General features: G+C 62.0%; 1 protein-coding gene across 1 annotated transcript; it reads right to left on the bottom strand.

The window, feature by feature from the left end:
* Window positions 1–13: 13 nt before the first annotated feature.
* Window positions 14–16,495, bottom strand: ABCA7 (ATP binding cassette subfamily A member 7). The gene is given in 44 exon segments (XM_067734574.1): window positions 14–175; window positions 277–517; window positions 973–1,100; window positions 1,552–1,695; window positions 2,283–2,302; window positions 2,305–2,423; window positions 2,647–2,753; window positions 3,813–3,875; window positions 3,950–4,070; window positions 4,142–4,271; window positions 5,006–5,129; window positions 5,254–5,398; window positions 5,683–5,798; window positions 5,943–6,129; window positions 6,500–6,669; window positions 6,755–6,932; window positions 7,046–7,078; window positions 7,318–7,605; window positions 7,782–7,880; window positions 7,963–8,087; window positions 8,309–8,463; window positions 8,540–8,644; window positions 8,852–8,912; window positions 9,169–9,360; window positions 9,661–9,759; window positions 10,040–10,224; window positions 10,403–10,540; window positions 10,714–10,868; window positions 10,969–11,100; window positions 11,465–11,642; window positions 11,852–11,935; window positions 11,938–11,973; window positions 12,257–12,458; window positions 12,550–13,132; window positions 13,486–13,647; window positions 14,146–14,380; window positions 14,471–14,630; window positions 14,820–14,936; window positions 15,190–15,326; window positions 15,411–15,440; window positions 15,443–15,599; window positions 15,829–15,909; window positions 16,219–16,295; window positions 16,443–16,495. Coding segments are annotated over 43 exon segments (6,078 nt in total). The 5' UTR covers window positions 16,228–16,295; window positions 16,443–16,495; the 3' UTR covers window positions 14–28.
* Between the last annotated feature and the right edge of the window lie 1,659 nt (window positions 16,496–18,154).

The raw sequence follows: 18,154 nt of genomic DNA on the forward strand, positions 1-18,154 counted from the left end.
CCACCAGCTCCACGGAGGAGAGGGAGGCTCAGAGCACCGTCCCGGCCATGCTGTGGTCCTCGAGGAACTGGGTGATGAGTCTGGGGTTCTGTGGGCCTGGCACAGGGTCCGCCCCCACTTCTGCGTCCTTCTCGTCCTCCTCCTTCCCCTGATCCTTGGAGAGTTACAGGGATACCTAGTGCTGGGCAGCCCAAGGAAACAGGAAGGGAGGTCAGCTGAAGGGTCTGGCCCCCAGCCCCACCTTTACCACCAGCCCCGTCCTGGCGCTGAGGTCACCTCCTCCAGCGTGGTCTGGCTCACAGAGAAGTCCTCCACACCGTGCTCTGCGCCACGTGCCGCCAGCTCTCCAAAGAGGTGCCCCAAGGCGCAGCGCGCTCCCGGAGGCAGCTGGAAGCGCAGGCGGCCACCGCGCACCTCCCGCAGCTCGGCCCCCGGGAACGTGGCTGCCACGAAGGCTGCCACCGACTCGGACTGAGACTCGGACACCCGCAGGGTCAGCGTGTGGCCAGCCCCGAACCTAGGGTAGGGTGGGGTGGGGTGGGGTGGAGTCCCGCAGCCCGCTCTTCCCTAAGACCCACCCACACCACCCTCCAGCTCTCTCCTAGCCCCACCCCTATACCTGGCTCCTGTTGACCCCCTGCCCAACACACCTGACCCCAACCCCTGCTCGTCCTCACCCCTCCTACATGCTCATCCCTTCTCTAACCCTGCTTCTCCCAGGCCCCGCCCACACAATGCCACGCCCCAGTCCAACCTCTGGGCCACACCCACTTGCAGACCTTCTTGTGTCTCCGCCCATGGACCCACCCTCAGCCATCAGACCTCATCACCCCTCTCATCCTGGACAGTCCATGATGCTTGTCTCTTCCCCACTGAGAGCCAACCTGACCCCGCTTGATCTCCCCTCCGGCCCCACCTACACCCCCACCCGGATCTGCCCGCACCCAGGCCTTGAAGCCTCACCCCACTCACCGGCCCTGGAGGTGCTGCGTGCTGACCAGGCAGCGGAACCGCCCGTTCACCATGATGGCCAGGTGCGTGCAGAGCGCCTCACTCTCCTCCATGCTGTGGGAGCCCGGAGCCATGAGCTCTGGCCAGGCCTGGACGGGCGGTGCCGGGCACTGGGCTGCTCCTGCTGGGGACCCTCAGCCTCCAGCTCTGGACCACCCTGTGCTCTGAACACTTCCTGTCAGGCCCAGACTGCTCTGTTCCCTGGGCCGGGTACCACCTCCGTGTGTTCTCCCACTCAGGCCTGGCACCCTCCCCCAAGCGAGGACCATGCCATCCCCTGTGACCCTGTGCTCTGATAGCCTCTAGCTCGGGCCTGGTCCACCTTTCTCCCCAGGATGGAACACCTGGACCCGCAGACCCAGCCGTCCGGTTCAGGGCCCACATGTGTGAGGTGGGCACCACGGCCAGAAGGCTGTTCGAGAGAAAACGCCGTGCGCCAGGGTCCGTGCCAGTGGTGGCTCGTCCTGGGAGCAGGGAGATGCTTAAGCGGGGCCCCGCCCCTACTCTGCGCACACGCCCCCTGCCCTCCCCCTCACATACCAGAGAGACCACAGCTGGATCCCCCACCAGAGCCACGGCTGTCGCCAGTTTCCGCTTGTTGCCCCGGCTGTAGGTGCCCACGGGGCTGTCCGCACATTGAGGGAGGCCCAGGCGCCCCAGGCGCCCCAGGCCCGAGCTTGCTGTCTGTGGCGGGACGAAGTGGGAGGAGCAGAGTGAGCATTGGGGGGGGGGACCGGGTCAGAGTAGGGGGACCAGAGTGAGCAGGGGGGCCAGGATAGCGGGGGTCAGAGAATGGGGGGCCAGAGTGAGGAGGAGGGCCAGAATGAGGGGGGGCAGAGTGAGCATGGGGGAGCAGGGTGAGTGGGAGGGGCTAGGGCGAGGAAGGGGGTGGAAGGTAACTAAAGAGGGTGGGGCCAGAGCGAGTACAGGGGCAGGACTGCTACTTGAGGGCGGGGCCAGAGTAAGGGAGAGGCAGGACCTGGCCCAGGGCAGGAAGCCACCAGGAAGCCCTAGGCAGGAAGTGAGTAGGCGGGGCCATAGCCAGAAGGGTCAAGGAGGGAAGGGGCGGGTCCCTAAGCAGGGAGGACAGTGGGAAAGGGAGGTAGACCCAAGTGAGTATGTAGGAGCTGGGGGAGGGCAGGGGCGGGGCCAGAGGACCAAGCGTGGGTGGACCTGGGCTCAGGGTGTGGCCAAGGAGCACCAGGGTAGGCTACGGTCCAGGGGCGGGGTTGGGGGCGGAGACCGGAGGGGTTGGTTGTGGGGAGTGTCACCTGGGCAACCTGGGCCTCGAGACACCAAGCAGGCGTGCAAACAGCTCCAGGTGCTCGCGGCCGGTCAGCAGCTCGAAGATGGCATCCAACTGAGGGCAGTAGCCCATGCGGCAGTGAGCTACGGCCGGTTCCCGAGCCACGCTGGGGATGGGGAACAGAGAACTTCAGGAACTAGCTGGGCCCCGGCCATACTGGGGGCAAGCAGGGGTCTCAGGGCCCGCCCACCCACCCTGGTAAGGGACAGAAGGTGTCTCAGGGCCAAGTCAACCCTGCAGAGGTGTGGGGGTCAGGGACTCAAGCCCCACCCGATGCGTGCATGCAAAGGCGGGGGGTAGGGAGGAACAAAGGCTCCAGAGCCCCTCACCTGTGGCCTGCCAGCACCACCTCGCCCCCGCTGGGCACCGTGTCCCCAGTCACCATGTGGAACGTGGACGTTTTCCCCGCTCCGTTCACGCCCAGCAGCCCAAAACACTGTGGGCACACCCAGAGATGGTACTCACAGAGGCCTGGACACTTGTCCCAGCATCTCTGATTTCTGGGGGTGGGTTACTCAGTTTCCACGTGGAGGGCTGTGGACAAAGGGACCCCTGGGGCAGATACTGGGGTGTGTGGGTAGGCATACAGCTGTCACACAGCAGGAATTCTGGTTGGCACACAGCATGTGTTTAACCAATCCTGGCACGCAGTATGTATCCTATAAAGGTCACACACAACCAGTGCTCCATAAATATCGAGGCAGGAGATTTCAGAATGTTTCCTGCCATGCAGTGGGTACCTGATGGCAATGGCACCTGCTGAGAATTCATGCTGGGTGTGCAGTCAGCCCACAGTGGAGAGGTTGGCTGCACACAGTAGGCACTTGCTAAAGAGTGACTACGACACTAACACACCACACATGTGCACAGGTATGTGCCAGCCCCTAGCAGGTGGCCAGTAAACGGCCCACAGCAGAAAAGTTTGCACAAAGCAATTGCTTGAATGTGAACTGGTACAAAGCACGTGCCTACTAAATACTGGTTGTTAGCAAGTGCTGGACACATATATAGTAGGGGCTCAACAAATGCTGTTAACTTGATAAAAGTTGATCATCACAAAGGTGACGTTCAATACACTTTTGGTACACACAAGGGGGGCTCAGTAATGCTTTAGTATATACAACTGGTACTCAATAAGTGCTAGCACATAGTAGGTGCTTGATTAAGGTAACAGGCATATGTATGGGAGCCCAATAGATGCTCAATAATAAATCCGTCCTCACTAGGATCTTATTAATACCTTATTGCACACAGTAGGGATCAATAAATGTAAGCATGCAGTAGGTGCTTAATGAGATTCGCTGGCTCAAAATAGGACTTCAAATATTGGCAGGCAGTAGGTGCTCAATAAAAGTGCACAGTAGGTGCTCAATAAAGGGAAACAGGCTCACAGTAGGTGTTCAGTAGAAGGAAGTAGGCACAAACAGTACAGAGCACTGGGTGCACAGTAGGGCAGCCTCTCACCCCTGCACCAGGACCTCCACCCTGGACTTACCTCACCAGGGGAGATCCCAAGACACAGGAGGTTGACAGCCAGTGTCCTCTGCCCAGGGCACACCTGGGAGGGATGCAGGTCTGTGAGAAAGGTGGGTGGGCCAGTGGGAGCCACCCAACCCAGCACTCTGCACCCACCTTGGTCAGGTCCCTCAGCACCAACACGTCCCTCTCGGTGGTTCCTTGTACCACCCGCCCCCGCTCACGGGCCACATCCTCATCCTCCTCTCCCAGGGCAGGCAGCAGCCTCAGCTTGGGTCTGAGGACAGAGACATGAGTGGGCCCAAAGCCAGATCCCAGCCCCTACCACCCTCCGTGGTCCCCACTGACTGTGGCAAGAGGCAGTTGTGGTGCTGCAGCAGGAGTGTAAAGAGGAGGAAGATGGGCCCCTGTATCAACATGGCCAAAAGGTTCTTGCTGACAACCTCCCAGCGCAGGGGTGACTGGAACTGCCCATCTCCTGTGAGGACATGAAGGAGGGATTGGGTCATTTTAGGGGGTTGGTTTCTGGGCCTCTCCCCATTCAGGTCACCCTGGGTTCTTAAGGGAAAGGACCAAGCTGAATAGGCCACTCAACTGGGGTCTAATTGGCATGGAAAACAGCAGCATCGGGGCTTCCCTGGTGCCGCAGTGGTTAAGAATCCACCTGCCAATGCAGACGACATGGGTTCGAGCCCTAGTCCGGGAAGATCCCACATGCCGCAGAGCAATGAGGCCCACGTGCCACAACTACTGAGCCTGTGCTCTGGAGCTCGTGAGTCACAACGGCTGAGCCCGTGCACCTACAGCCCGTGCTCCGCAACAAGAGAGGCCACCACAGTGAGAAGCCCGCGCACCGCAACGAAGAGTAGCCCCCGCTCGCCGCAACTAGAGAAAGCCCTCGCGCAGCACTGAAGACCCAACGCAGCCAATAAATAAATTAAATAAATCTATTAAAACATATATATAAGAAAAAAAGAAAAGAAAAAGAAAACAGCGGTATCACCACCTCCCTTATTTAGAGCCTTAGACCTTTTACAATGTGACCAAATGGAATTAGATTTTATGGCTGCTTTGCTGTACGTCTAACTTGGCCTTCAAGCCCTTGGGGGGCCACCTAAGACCTCCAGGTCTCTTCCTGGGGGCTACTGTTTGTCCCTACCCTATAGAATTGACTCTCATCTGGCACTTCCCCACCTGGAGGGAAGTTCTCACCCAAGCGCTCAAAAGCGTCAGCCATGGCCTGGTTCCTCACCATGTCAATGAGCACCCAGCCCAGGCAGAAGTGAGGAAAGATAAGGAAGACCCGTTTCAGGATCCAGCTCACCTCCTGTAACTTCTACTCAGGGGCAGGAAGAAGGAGGTGGGTAAGGGGCCAAAGCCGAAGCCCAGTCCAACCTTGTCGAGGCCATGGTCCCACCTGATCAGAGAAGAGCTCGAGGCCCAACCTTGTCGGGTCCCACCTGATCAGAGAAGAGCTCGAGCACAAAGGTGGCCATGCTGCCGTTGATACCGATAAAGAGGTTGATGCAGGTGAGCACCATGTAGGCCATGCTGGGCATGGAGAAGAAGGAGGAGGGTGGGTACGTGAGCGGTGTGATGGACCAGCTGAGGGGTAACAGGAGCCACTGTTACTGCCAGACAGGGGCTGAGCAGCCCTAAAAGTAATACAGATCTCCCTTCCTAATTCTGTGTTTTAGGCCTATAACGCGGATCAAGCCAAGATGAGCTTTTAAGGCCACCTCGGCACACCGCTGAATTAGATCACACTTGGGGTCACTTCAGAGCTCCATACCCTCTCCTTAGGAGCTGCTACAGAGCCCCATCTCCCTCAACAGTGTTGGGGGTGGGGGGGTCAGTAAGAACAAGCCCTGAAGGGCTAGGGGCCTCACTCATACAGTAGTAGCAACAACAGGAGGGCAGGCAGGTTGGCAGAGGCCACGTACACCCTCTGCTGGAAGGCCAGAAAGATGAGCACCACGATGGACACTGGCACCAAGTAGTTACACTGCATTGGAGGTGGCAGTGTCCCCCCTCAGTGTGCAGGGGTGGGAACTGGCACCCTCGGCACTGTGCCCCACCCTGACTTCCTCCCTGTGCTTTGGGTAGCAGGACATGAGGTCTCCCACAATCCCCAAGACTTTACTTGGGCCATCCTAGACAAGTCCCTGCCCAGAAAGGGCCAGAAGGGACAGTGGCAAGTGGTGGCGGGGCCCCCACCCCTCCAGGCAGTCCCCGCACCATGTCCCAGAGAAAGTTCAAGGGTGAAGCTGGCCGGGACAAAGGACATGGCGAAGACCACACAGATGGAGACAAGCACGTCCACTGAGGAGGCCATTCTGGGGGCGAGGGTACGTGAGCTGTTCAGAGGGGAACTGTGCACACCACTGATGGGACAGAGGTCCTCAGGGCTGGGTATGGATGGGGGAGATGGCTTGAGCCATTTCGGGTCATTAGGCAGGGAGAGGTTTTCCAGGTCTCTAGTAGAATAAAAGTTGATGTGACGAGAATGTGCAGGCAGCTGGGGGAGACTGGAGCCCATGGAGCCTGATGATGTCCCATTACCCTGGCCTAGGGAGTGGAGAGGAGCAGTTCCTGTTCCCCATTTACACAGCAAGAGCGTAGCAGAGCGTAAATCCAACTCCCATCGCCCCAAACAACAGAGAAACCAACTGATGCTGGGGGGATACACAGAGCTGGGGGACTCACAGCGTGGCCTCAGACAGCTGCTCCTTGGTGAGGTTCAGGGGGTGATTGAGCGTGGTGATGCTGTGGGCACGGTGGGCGGGGCTTAGTGGCAGGCGGGCAAGTAGGAGAGCGTTGTTGGCTCGGTTGACAAAGGCCACCACGGCATGCCAGCCCTTGTTGTTGAACCAGATCTGTGGTAGGGTCAGGGCCAAGGGGTCAGCGTGCGGGAGTCAGAACTACGCCCAGCAGCGCCAGCCCACCACTCCCAGTTCCCACCTTGAAGCCATCCTGAATGTCCAGACCAAGAGCCCATGCTGTGAGGTTGTTCAGGATGTGGTCGAGGGCCCCTCCCAGTTGAGGGTTCAGCAGTGCCCGCAGCTCCTCCACAGAGCGGCCCACCTCAAGCCCTGAGGGCAGGCCCGGGTCTCGGCCCCCCAGGGAGAAGCCCCCATACCTGTGAGGCAGTGGAGGAGGGGCAGCTGAGGGTCGGAGAGGATGGGGTGGCAGGTCTCCCAGCAGGCAGGCAGAGGGCACAGGAATGGAGCCCAGGCAGAGGACACTCCTCACCTGACCTCGTTCACCCACTTCTTGGTCTTCAGGCTGTGATAGAGACAAACACACAGACACAAAGATGAGTGAGACAGAGACAGAGAGATTCTGGGGAGTTGAGTTGGGTGAGATAAATAGAAACGATGAGGTATGGAAGGCTCCTAGGAAGCCCCAGCTGGGAACCCCAGGCTGGACATCACCCTCTCCCCAACCTCCCCCAGGAACAGAACACTTCCTCCACCTGAGGACCCTGCTACGGCCGGGCACGCCAAGTCCAGGGCAGTGCTCACCCTTGGCGCACCAGGCGTGGGTAGGTCTTGACCAGGAAGTCAGACAGTTTCCGGCCTGTTAGGTCCTGGACCACTTTGCCCGAGCTGGTCGGTGCCTGGGGAGGCGGGAGGCAGCCGGCCACAGCAGGGCAGTTGGGCAGCAGGCAGTGGGCACCAGGCTGGCTGCACTGGCAGGCAGGGGACGGAGACTCCGGAGTCCAGTTGCCGCTGGCCAGGACCTTAGCCACATCTGCAGGAACCTCGGGCACCGAGAACTGGCAGACGGCAGGCTGTGTGCACTCAGGTGCCCTGCGGGGGTGGGTGCAGGGCTGGGGCACCCGGCTTCCAGGGTTCCTGGAATGTGGGGGCGCCCAGCTCCCAAGCAGGCATGGGGGATACCCGAGGCACCTGAGGCCCACTGGCCAGAGCCCAGATAGGGAAACTGAGACCAGAGAGGAGAAAGGTCCAGGCTGGCGGGCCCTCACCTGTTGGAGTTATTTTTCAGGTAAGCCTCCTCCAATCCGGCCTCTTCCAGCAGCACCTCGAGCAGGCGGGCACATTCAGGGTCCCCTGGGGCATCCTCGCTGCGCAAAGGGGGCGCAAGTCAGGGCTGTACCCACAGGCTCCTGGCGCTCCCACCACCAGGCCCCTCTCCTCTGCACTCACCTGAAGAAGGACACTTGGGAGCCATACATGCTGGGACTGAGCTGCAGAGCTGGGTAGTATCCGAAAGGAGGCATGATGAGGCTGAACACCAGTGCCAAGCCCACGAAGAGGGCAGGCAGCACAATCTGAAGGACCAGCCCATCAGCTGCCCTCCTGGTCTGCCCTCCAAGCTTGCCCGCACCCTTCCCTGATCCCGCTCTAGAACCATCCATGGCTCCCCAGTGCTCTCAAAAAGTGTTCAGAGTAGGGGATACACCTGGGATTAGGCTGTTGAATTAGGTCACAGAGTGGAGAACAGGCACTCAGGGTCCCCCACACGCCCTCCCTCGTGCCTGGCCCCCCTCACCTGTGCGAACAGGCCACAGCGGCTGCAGCAGGCAAGCAGGAAGCGCTTGAGAAGCAAGGCCCGGAGCTGCTGGTGGGCCAGCACCCAGCCATGTACACAGCCTGCGGCGTCTGGCCCAGAGCTCTGCAAGGCCTGTGTCTCGGGGGCAGATCCCGCTGTGAGGGATAGGAGGGTCAGTGCTCATGCCCCGGGGACCAGGAGGGGCCACAGGGCCGGGTGGGGACAACTCACCCAGCCCCCCATTCTCCAGGGCTGATTCCTCTAGCAGAATCTGCAGCCTTGCAGTCGCGTCCAGATGAGCAATGCCTGAGCACGGGTACTGCCTGGGCCTACCATCTGTGGAGTTACCAGTGTTGGGGTCAGGTTCAGGGTCAGGGTTAGTGTTCAGCCTGGGGTCTGGGCTAACGTCAAGGTTCACAGTAGAAGGGTCAGGAATCAAGGGTGGAGGTCAGGGCTATGCCTTGGGCCACGTCAGCCAGGGATGGGGACTTGGTCTAAAGTCAGGTCCAACTCTGGACCAGGTTGAGGGATCAAGACAGAGACCTGCGGCCGCACCCCCTGGGCCTGTGTCCACAGCACAGTCCTCCACCACCTTCAGGAAGATCTGGGGAGACGAAGCAGGGCGCTCAGAGCCTGGGGACACAGGGGAGGGAGGGGGACTTGGGAGCCACCACCCCTCATACACTGGGGGTCCCCAGGCCTCCCGGAGGGCCCCTGAGTCTCCAGGCTTCTGTGTGCCGACTCCACCCTGGGACACCCAGCTGTCAATAGGCAGACGTCTTCCTCTTCATCCTTCCAAGCACCACCTCCTCCAGGCAGCCCTCCTCCTGGCACCCCCACACCTCCCCCAGGAGCCACACCTCCTCCAGGCTGGTGTCGGAGATCCCGAAGCCGGCCAGTCCCAGCTTCCCCAACCGCTGGTCCAGCTCGCAGAAGAGCTCAGCGAAGCTACTGTCCGGGGCGCCCTGGTAGGGCAGCGCCAGCACCAGCTCGTGTGGCAGCTCTTTGACCAGCCGTGCCCCGGGCACGTGGCTCTGCACCAGGGCCAGCAGCTGAGCATGTCAGGGGCCCTGGAGGCGTGGGCAGCCGTGGCTCCTGCCCCGCCCCCCCATCCCTGCCCCCCTGGAGAAGGGGCTTGGGTGACCCATGAGGGACCTGTCCCTGAGGGCAGAGGACGTCAGGATTAGGTACCCAAGGGCAGGACTTGACCCGGGGTCAGAGCCAGAGTCCACCCAGGGTCAGAGTCCAGGAGTAGGTCCATGTGTCGGCTCAGCCTGGTGTCAGGAGTCAAGCCCGGGGTTGTGAAGCCCTGTTGCCCTGAACCAAGCCACTGTCACCCAACAGCCCCTCACTCTGGCTCTCCCACCCCGGCCCTCACCGGCAGTGCTGGCCTGGCTGCCTGGCTCCCTTTCCTGCCCAGGATCCATGTTGTCCTTCAAGTCAGTGTCACCCTGCGGGCAGGGCTGGCCAGAGCCTTGAGAGACAGTGGATGGAGGTCAGCTCCAGCCCTCACTTTTTTTTTTTTTTTTTGCGGTACGCGGGCCTCTCACCGCTGTGGCCTCTCCCATTGTGGAGTACAGGCTCCGGACGCGCAGGCTCAGCGGCCATGGCTCACGGGCCCAGCCGCTCCGCGGCATGTGGGATCTTCCCAGACCGGGGCACGAACCCGTGTCCCCTGCATCGGCAGGCGGACTCTCCACCACTGCGCCACCAGAGAAGCCCAGCCCTCACCTTTTTGCTGGTGGCCAGGGCTGGGGGACACTTCACCAGTGTCAGGTAGTATCTGGAGACCAAATGACACCACAGGAAGAGCGGGGAGCCACAGCAGCACAAGCGGCCGCCCGCCACCACTGCCACACGATCTCCCAACAGCTCTGCCTCATCCAGGTGGTGGGTGGAGAGGATCAATGTGCGATCTGGGCATGGGACCCAACCCACTCATGCCATCAGGCTGCCGAAGCTGTGGTCTCTGCCCCATGCAGTGAACTCCTACTCATCCCTCAAAACCCCATCCCCCAACACCTCTTTGTCAGAAACATCTTCTGGTCTCTCAAGCAGAATCCAGGGGAACCTCAGGCCACCCTCAATTCTTACCATCCTGGTATTTGAGCAGCAGCTCCCGAATGCCTCGACGGGAAGCAGGGTCCACACCAGCTGTGGGCTCATCCAAGATAACAACTTGGGAGCCACCCACAAAGGCAATGGCCATTGAAAGCTTCCACTGAATCCCACCTGGGTTGGGACAGGGGTTGGGATCTCAACAGGACCCACAGGCTTGGGCAGGGCTACCTCCCTCCTTCCTGCGCCTCTCCCTACCCACCTGGACCTCAGTTCCTGTCTCCTCTGACATCCCCCCATCCTCAGGATAAAGCCCTAGCCCCCTCCCCATCCTCATCTCTGCAGACCCAAAGGCTCCTCCCCAGAGAGGTGGCGAGTCTGTGCATGCCGCTTGGGGACCAGTCCCACATCCTGCATCAGACGGTCCTGCTCGGGGCCCACGGCAGCTGCACTCAGACTCTTTAACCGCCCATAGAACCAGACGTGCTCATCCACGGTCAACCTGTGGCCATGGGCAAAAGACAGGGTGGCTACCATGGTGGGCAGGGGCCTAGAGAGCACCCAGCCCCCCATTGCCATGCCCCAGGCCCACTGAGACGCACATGTCAAACAGCACACTGTACTGTGGGCAGACTCCCAGGTGGGGCCGGATGGCTGCCATGTTGGATCGGACATCGTGGCCCAGGACACAGGCGGAGCCAGCAGTGGGTGGGAAGAGGCCGGTTAGGATGGACCTGGGGGTGCAGGGATCGCAGAGCAGCTGCTCCTTCAGAGGGGGAAACTGAGGTTCCCAGAGAAGAGGCACCAGCACATATAGGGCACCTACTGTATGCCCAGACCGAAGGAGTATTATGTTCCCATTTTACAGGGGAGGGAAAGTGAGGCTCAGAGAATATACTTATCGCCTACCTATTGTGTATCCAAAGTGAACTTGCGGGGGGGACCCAAAGTGAACTGGGGAGGGGGGTGTCCTGCCCTCACTGTACAGACAGGGACCTTCTGACCCCAGATGTCCTTCCCCTTGAACAGGTGTGCAAGCTGAGGCCCTGGGGGGCGGGGAGAGAGGAACTGGGGGGGAGGGGAGCGACGGCTGCTCACAGAGTGGTCGTCTTGCCAGCCCCATTGTGGCCCAGGAAGGCGGTGATGAGGCCCTGGTAGAAGTCCAGGCTGAGCCCGTGCAGGGCCGGCTGTGGGTTACCAGGAAAGCGCTTTTCCAGGCTCCGTATGGAGACTCCTGGAATCAGGCCAGGGGGCGCCTCTTCCACCAGCATTGGAGAAGGAGGGCAGACTCAGCCATGGGAGCCCCCGGGGTCCTGGGGGCTGTTCAAGCTGGTCTGTGGAGTCGGGGACTTGTGGGGCAGGGTTCTGTAGGAGTTAGGGGAGCCTCAGGGGGCCTGGAGAACTAGGGGTGTCCAGAGGATTGGGATCCGCGGGAACCTGGGCTTTGGGGGGGCCTGGGAATCCAGACAGGGAAGTGGCTGCTAAGGTCTGTCGGGCCTCACCCTTGGGGTCCTGTGGGGCAGGGGGCTGGGCACTTGGAGGTCTGAGGCCCAAACCAGTAGCTCCTCCGAAGGGAACGTTCCACGGTTCGGGGATCCCGTACTCGCCTGTGGGGAGTGGTACTCAGTTACCGCTTGAGCCCATTCCCCTGGTGTGTGCCGGCTGCTGGCCATACCCCTGGGATTAGGGCATCCAGGTAGGAAGTAATCAGGAAGCCCCGCCCACCCGCCCCAGACCATCCCTCAAATGCAGCCACCTGTGCGCATGTGCTCAGGTGCCAGGAATCCCCACCCTCTCACCTCCGGCTTCCAGACCCCTAAGCCCTGCCCCATCCTGGGCCCCGCCCCTCAGCCCAGCCTCCCTGGTGCCTGTGCACCTCTTACGGCCCACCTGGGCACACAGCCTCCAGATGCCAAGTGGCGAGGTCGTAGAGCGCAGCGTCGAGCAGCAGAAGACCCGAGACCTGGGCCAGGCTGAAGACATCGGCTATAGGCCCAGTGCCCACGTTGTGCCACTGCGCGCCCTCGCCCTGCTTCTCCAGCAGTGCCAGGCTCTCGCAGCCGAAGCCGAAGGCCACGGGCAACAGAAGGCTCTGCGGGTTGGGGCAGGTAGGTAGGTGGGTGGAAAGCAAGGGCAGCTAAGGGTGCCTTGCACCCCCGCACCCCACCCGACCCGGCTCTCACCGCGGCCACACGGCCGCCCACGGGCAGTTGGTCCCGCCAGGCCACGCACAGCACGTAGGGCAGATAGAGCACGAAGTAGGCGAGGCCCGCGCAGGCGGCTGCCAGGTTGGCTCAGGAGAAGCAGGCGCTCAGAAAGAAGCTCTGGACCACCGTGGCCACCTTGAAAGCCGCCAAGGACGGGAAGGGCACCACCGCGTGGCTGTAGGGGAGGATGTCCCCGACTGCAGGGAGGCAAAGGCAGCTGGAGGGAGCGCACGGATTCGCCCAGGGACGCGCAACCCCGCGAGGCGCCCCCTGCCTGTTACCCTCCCGCGTACACGCGCACCCATTCTGGAGCCGGGAAGGCCGGGGTGCGCCCACCTTGAGCACCAGCACGAGCAACGCGGTGCTGAGAAGGAAGGGCCCGAGACAGCTGAGGAACCAGCCCAGCCAAAGCACGGCGCCACTGAGCCCCATGGCGCACATCGTGCAGCACAGCCTCGTCTCCTTCTCACGCACCACAGCCTTCACGGTCAGCGCCACCGAATAGATCCAGGCCAGCATCAGGAAGAGCGGCAGTGACCGGCTCAGCACGCGCAGGAACCTGGGGCAGTGGGCAGCTGGGGTGGAGGCGGGAGACGCCGCGCTGCCCCCATCTGGCACGAGGGTGCGCGCACTGGGATCCCAAGGTGAGGCCAGCCGGGGACATTTGTTCTCCCTTATCATCAGACCCTTGATGGCGCCTCAGGGTTCTGGCTGTTAGGCCACGTTCTCCCAGCTCCCGGAGACCCCCGACCCTCAGGAATCCCTCCTCCTCCCGCTACAAGTCACGGAGAGTGGTCCCTCTAAACTGTAGTTCTCAGCCTTGACTGCGTGAATATTCCAAACGGAACCCTGGCCGCACCCTGAGACCCGGGATCTGGCATCTGAGTGAATGAGTGAGGAGGGGGCGCTCACGCGTCGTCCACGTAGCACATGTAGGGCATCTGCTGCAGGTAGAGGCCGGCGCGGGGCGCGGCTCCAGTGAGCACGCGCAGAGCTGCGCGCTCCAGCAGGTCCTGCAGGTACACGAAGCCGCCCCACACCAGCGCGTCAGCAGCCGCACCGCGGTCCCAAAATCTGAGGCGAGTATGGGAGTGGCTGGGACCTGCCCATCACAACTTTAGTTCCGCCCTCACCTGCCTCCTCAATTATGCACGTAGCCCCACCTGCCAAGCGCTCTTTTTTTTTTTTTTTTTTTTTCTGTACGTGGGCCTCTCACTGTTGTGGCTTCTCCCGTTGCAGAGCAGGCTCAGCCATGGCTCACGGGCCCAGCAGCTCCGCGGCATGTGGGATATTACCGGACCGGGGCACGAACCCGTGTCCCCTGCATCGGCAGGCGGACTCTCAACCACTGCGCCATCAGGGGAGCCCCAAGCGCTCTAATCTTATCCCAGAAGCCGAGGGTTGAGCCCGTGTCTGCCAAGCCCTTGGCCGCGCCGCTCACACCATAGGCTCCGCCCACCGCAGGCCCCAGTTGGTCTAAGGAGTCTTGGGCTCCACCTACCAAGGTCTATGGTAGGTGGGATGCTCCCTGGCATCCCCATTCCCTCGGCCCCGCCCCACAAGGCCCCCCACCTGTCCCTGATCTTATTGGCTCTTGTGACGTCATCGATGTCCATGCGGATCTTGATGCGCACATGGCCAGGGCCTGGGGACTGCGAAGAGTCCGGGAAGTCCTCGGGCTCGGAGAGCAGCTCCAGGGCCCGCTCCACCAGGGCAGCCTCTGAGGGCGCAGCCTCCAGCTCGTCCAGAGTCACGCACTGGGAGGGACTTGGGCGTGGGTCCGAGGTCCCAGAGTCCTCCTCTGGACCTGAGGGTGGAGCCGCGTTTCCTCCTAGGAGTCCCACAGCAGGGCTGCCCCTCCCCTCAGAGAGATTTCCCCAGGTGGGCGGCCCCTCACCTCCATCACGGCCCAGTGTGCCCACCAGGTGTCCCATATCAGCATGGGCCTCATGCCAGCTGCAGCCACCACTTCGGGGGTTCAGAAAGGCACGAAGAGCCTCTCCCCGGTCCTGGCCTCCAGCTCCTGGCTGCCTTCTTCCTGTGACCTGCAGGAGCCTCTGGGGGGTGTCGGGGAAGGTGGGAGTCTGTTTCGGGCATTCAGGGCCTGTCACCCCTCTTCCCATCCCTGTGGCCGGAGCTCACCGTGGATACCACTTCCCAGCTCCACACCCTTGCCCAGAAGGCCCTGCCCTTTTGCTCAAATCCTCAGCAGGGCATGACTCTGCTGCCCGGCGTCCTGGCCCCACCTGCAGCCGTGCGACGCCGGCGCTGTCGTTCGCGAAGTTCAAGAGCGGGGCGCCCAGCAGCTCCCACACCTCCTGGATGCCCTTCAACAGCGCCAGCCCCTGGAAGGTTTGGTTCACCTGCAGGAGGCGGGCGCCGAGGTCTATGCCGGCCTTGCCTGTTCACGACCCTTCCCCTCCTCTGAGGACCCCTGCCCACCCCTCCTGCTTCCCCCCCTCTGCTCCATCCTGTGCCTCTGAGCGCTGTCTGTAACCTGGCAAACTCTTACCCCTTCTAGACCCCGCTTCCCGGACCCAGCCCAGGGGCCGCCCGTCTCCTGGTCAGGGCCCTCCCTCTGGCCTGGCCCTCCCCGCCCTGGTCTGAGGCCGGGACGTGGGACCCCTCCCACCGTCACCTGGGCCGTGAGCTGAACACTACTTTCCCCAGGACCAGCGGCTTCAGGCGCCTCCAGAGCCGGTGGGACAGGGGGTGGGCGTCCAGGGCCCCCACCAGCTCAGTGCGGGTGGAGCCTAGCGCCGAGGGGTGCACCATGAGGCCCTGCGCCCGCCCACGTCCTGGCCCCACCTCCCCGGCTGGGAAGCCAGCTCAGCCACTCAGGCTGTGGTGTGGCAGGGCCCGTGCCGCTCCTGCCACACCAGCTCCTTCAGGTCACTGGCCTCATACCAGCTTGCTGGGCCCCCGGCACTGCACAGGGCTTCTGCCACCGCCTCCAGGGGGCCACCTGGCCCTTGGGGTCTCCACAGCAGTGCCCACAGCTCCACCAGGCCAGGTGGCGCCAGGAGCTGGAGACGGGTCACCAGAGGGCCCGGGCAGGCTTCCCTTCCACGTGGTCCTACCGCCAAGCCTTAACCAGGGCAGGGGACTCCGCCAGGAGCACCCTCTCCCTCTCTTTCTGCCCAAGTGCCCCCCAAAACCTACCAAAGATAGGTGCCTGGGGCTGCCCTGTCACCTCCCCTTCCAGGCAGCCCACCCAATTTCCTGGCTGGGGTAGAGACTGCGCGGGCCTCTTACCTCCTGGGCCAGGTCTTCTGCTGCTTCCACAAGGCAGTCTAAGGAATCCTGGGCCTGGCCCAGCACAAACGCCAGGGATTCCTGGGGAGAAAGATGACAAGGTGACAACGACGGTCACTGCTGTCTCACCAGGGGTCCAGTACCTTGCCAAGTTCCCAGGGGGTCCATACTATCATAGGCCCCATTTTACAAACAGGGAAACTGAGGCTGCTAGAGGCAAATGGGCTTGTTCAAGGTCTCAGGGCTGGAGTATCTCAGGCACCAAGGTGCCCTCCCAGGCACCAAGGAGGGCCCAGGCAAAGGCCTGGAGGCTGGCCCACGAGGGGCAGGGCGGGACTCCACGAGAACAGCGTCCAGGGCTCCAGCTGGCCTTGCCCTGCCCCACCTCACCCCTTGCATCAGTGTCCCCAGCAGCTCCGTGGCCAGGGACGGTCCCTCCTTGGGCTAGTCACTCAGCTGAGCCCAGGCTGAGGGAGTAAAGCACAGAAGCCCAGGGTTAGGCAAAGCTTAAACCGAGACACGCCCCATCCCGTGCTTCACAGCCCAGCAAGTGGAGGCAGGCGCGTGCTCAGAGCCCAGCCCCGCCCTGCCTGCCATGGGCCCTGCCTTCTCACCTGCTCCACGTGCAGCCCTCAGCGTAGGCATCAGCTGCCTCAGGCTAGCCAGCATCCTGTGGGCCCTGGGGCCCCCCAGGACAGTGTGGGCATCTGCCAGGAGCCGGGAGACCCTGGGGACAGAGAGAGGGAGGGAGGCGGTGGCTGGGCGGCCCTCCACCCACACACACCCGGCCGCCCCCGCTGCCGCTGGCTTACAGGGAGTCCTGAAGGTGCTGAGGACACCAGGCTCCTCGGTGAGCATGGGCCGTGGGAAACAGGTGTTGCTCATGTTGCAGATGAGGCCCTAGAGTCCAGGGACGGTACCCGCTGACGGCAGCGGCTTGTTGGGGAAATGGCCTGCGGGGACGCCGGACGTGGGCTTCTCGTCTGAGTCCCCAGCGTGATGACAGCCCCGGCGACAGAGTGCCCCCTCTCAGCCATGATTCGGGTGCCCGGCCTGTGCTCCGGACTCTCCCTGCGGCCCCTGTGCACGGGGTGACCACTGCTAACCCTAACCCCAAAGTGCTGGACGTTGGGAGGCTTACATTCATGCTGCCCAAGTTGGGGGTGGGAATGGCGTGCGGCCACATCAGCTCCACCAAGAGCTGCAACGGCGGGGGCAGAACAGGCGGGGGGGAGTGGGGAACCGTGGGGGGCGCCCGGGCCACCCCTCCCTGGCCCACCCGACCAGACATTACCGGCTGCCTCCTGCGGTACAGGAAATTCTTCCAAAGCAGCAGCATCAGCTGCGTCCAGGAGGCCATGGTGGGAATGGACGGGAGACAGGACTGAGGGGGTCAGGCTGAAGACGTACTGTGCGGCTGCGGGCAACTCCCCGTTCCTCTCTGAACCTCATCATCTCTCTATCGCTCTTCTATTCCTGGAAGCTCTGCTTAGAGCCGAGCAAACAGTCCACGCTAATTAAAGGGGCTCCTGTCTCCCCAGAGGGGCGGAGGAAGCCAATGGGAGCCCTGCCCGAATCCATCCTCGCATCTCATTGGTTGAGGGGCCCAGGGCTGCAGCTGGGGGCCCAAAGGCGATCAATTAATCCTGCAGGTGGTGGAGCCTAGGCTTAACTCTCTCCTCACCAGGCTCCACCCTAAGCCCTACTGGTGGGGCCTCCAGGTCCCGTCCCCCAGCCTCATCCCTAACCCGGGGAAGGATTCCCTTCCCCCACCCCACCCCACCCCGCGCTCTTCTCCAATGATAATAGCAACGAGTATTTTACACGACTGGCTGGAAGAGGGGCCACCCCAGGCCCCCAGAGAGACAGGCAAGTTACCCAGCTGGAGGCAGGGCCCCAGATCTGCCCTCCCCTCACGTAGTATTCTTCAGCTCAGAAGACCCACAAGATCCAGAAAATGAGTAAAGAGCAGGGGCGGCGCCTGGAACCAGCGATTCCTGATCCTGTTCTTGCTTGGAACTGTCCAGCCTGGCCTACTTCATCATTGTTCAGATGGGGAAACTGAGGCCGCCAGAGGGGCAGGGAGTGGACCCAGGACCCCTGACTCTCACTCCAGGACTCTCCTTTACAAGTGGGACCTGCGGGGAACAGCCTCTGTTTCTGTATTGGTAAAACGGGGCAGAGAGCTTAGCGGCGTACTAATGGGGAGAGGGGCTGCAGGTGTAGGTTGGTGAGTCTGATGCTCATACCTCCCCGTGGAGACTTAGTGATCAATTCTGCCGCACCCAACACTCCCCGGCAGGGTGTGAAGGTGAGTAACAGTCTG

The sequence above is a fragment of the Pseudorca crassidens genome, chromosome 3 (genome assembly GCF_039906515.1).
Source record: "Pseudorca crassidens isolate mPseCra1 chromosome 3, mPseCra1.hap1, whole genome shotgun sequence".
In the NCBI taxonomy this organism is placed as follows: Eukaryota; Metazoa; Chordata; class Mammalia; order Artiodactyla; family Delphinidae; genus Pseudorca; species Pseudorca crassidens.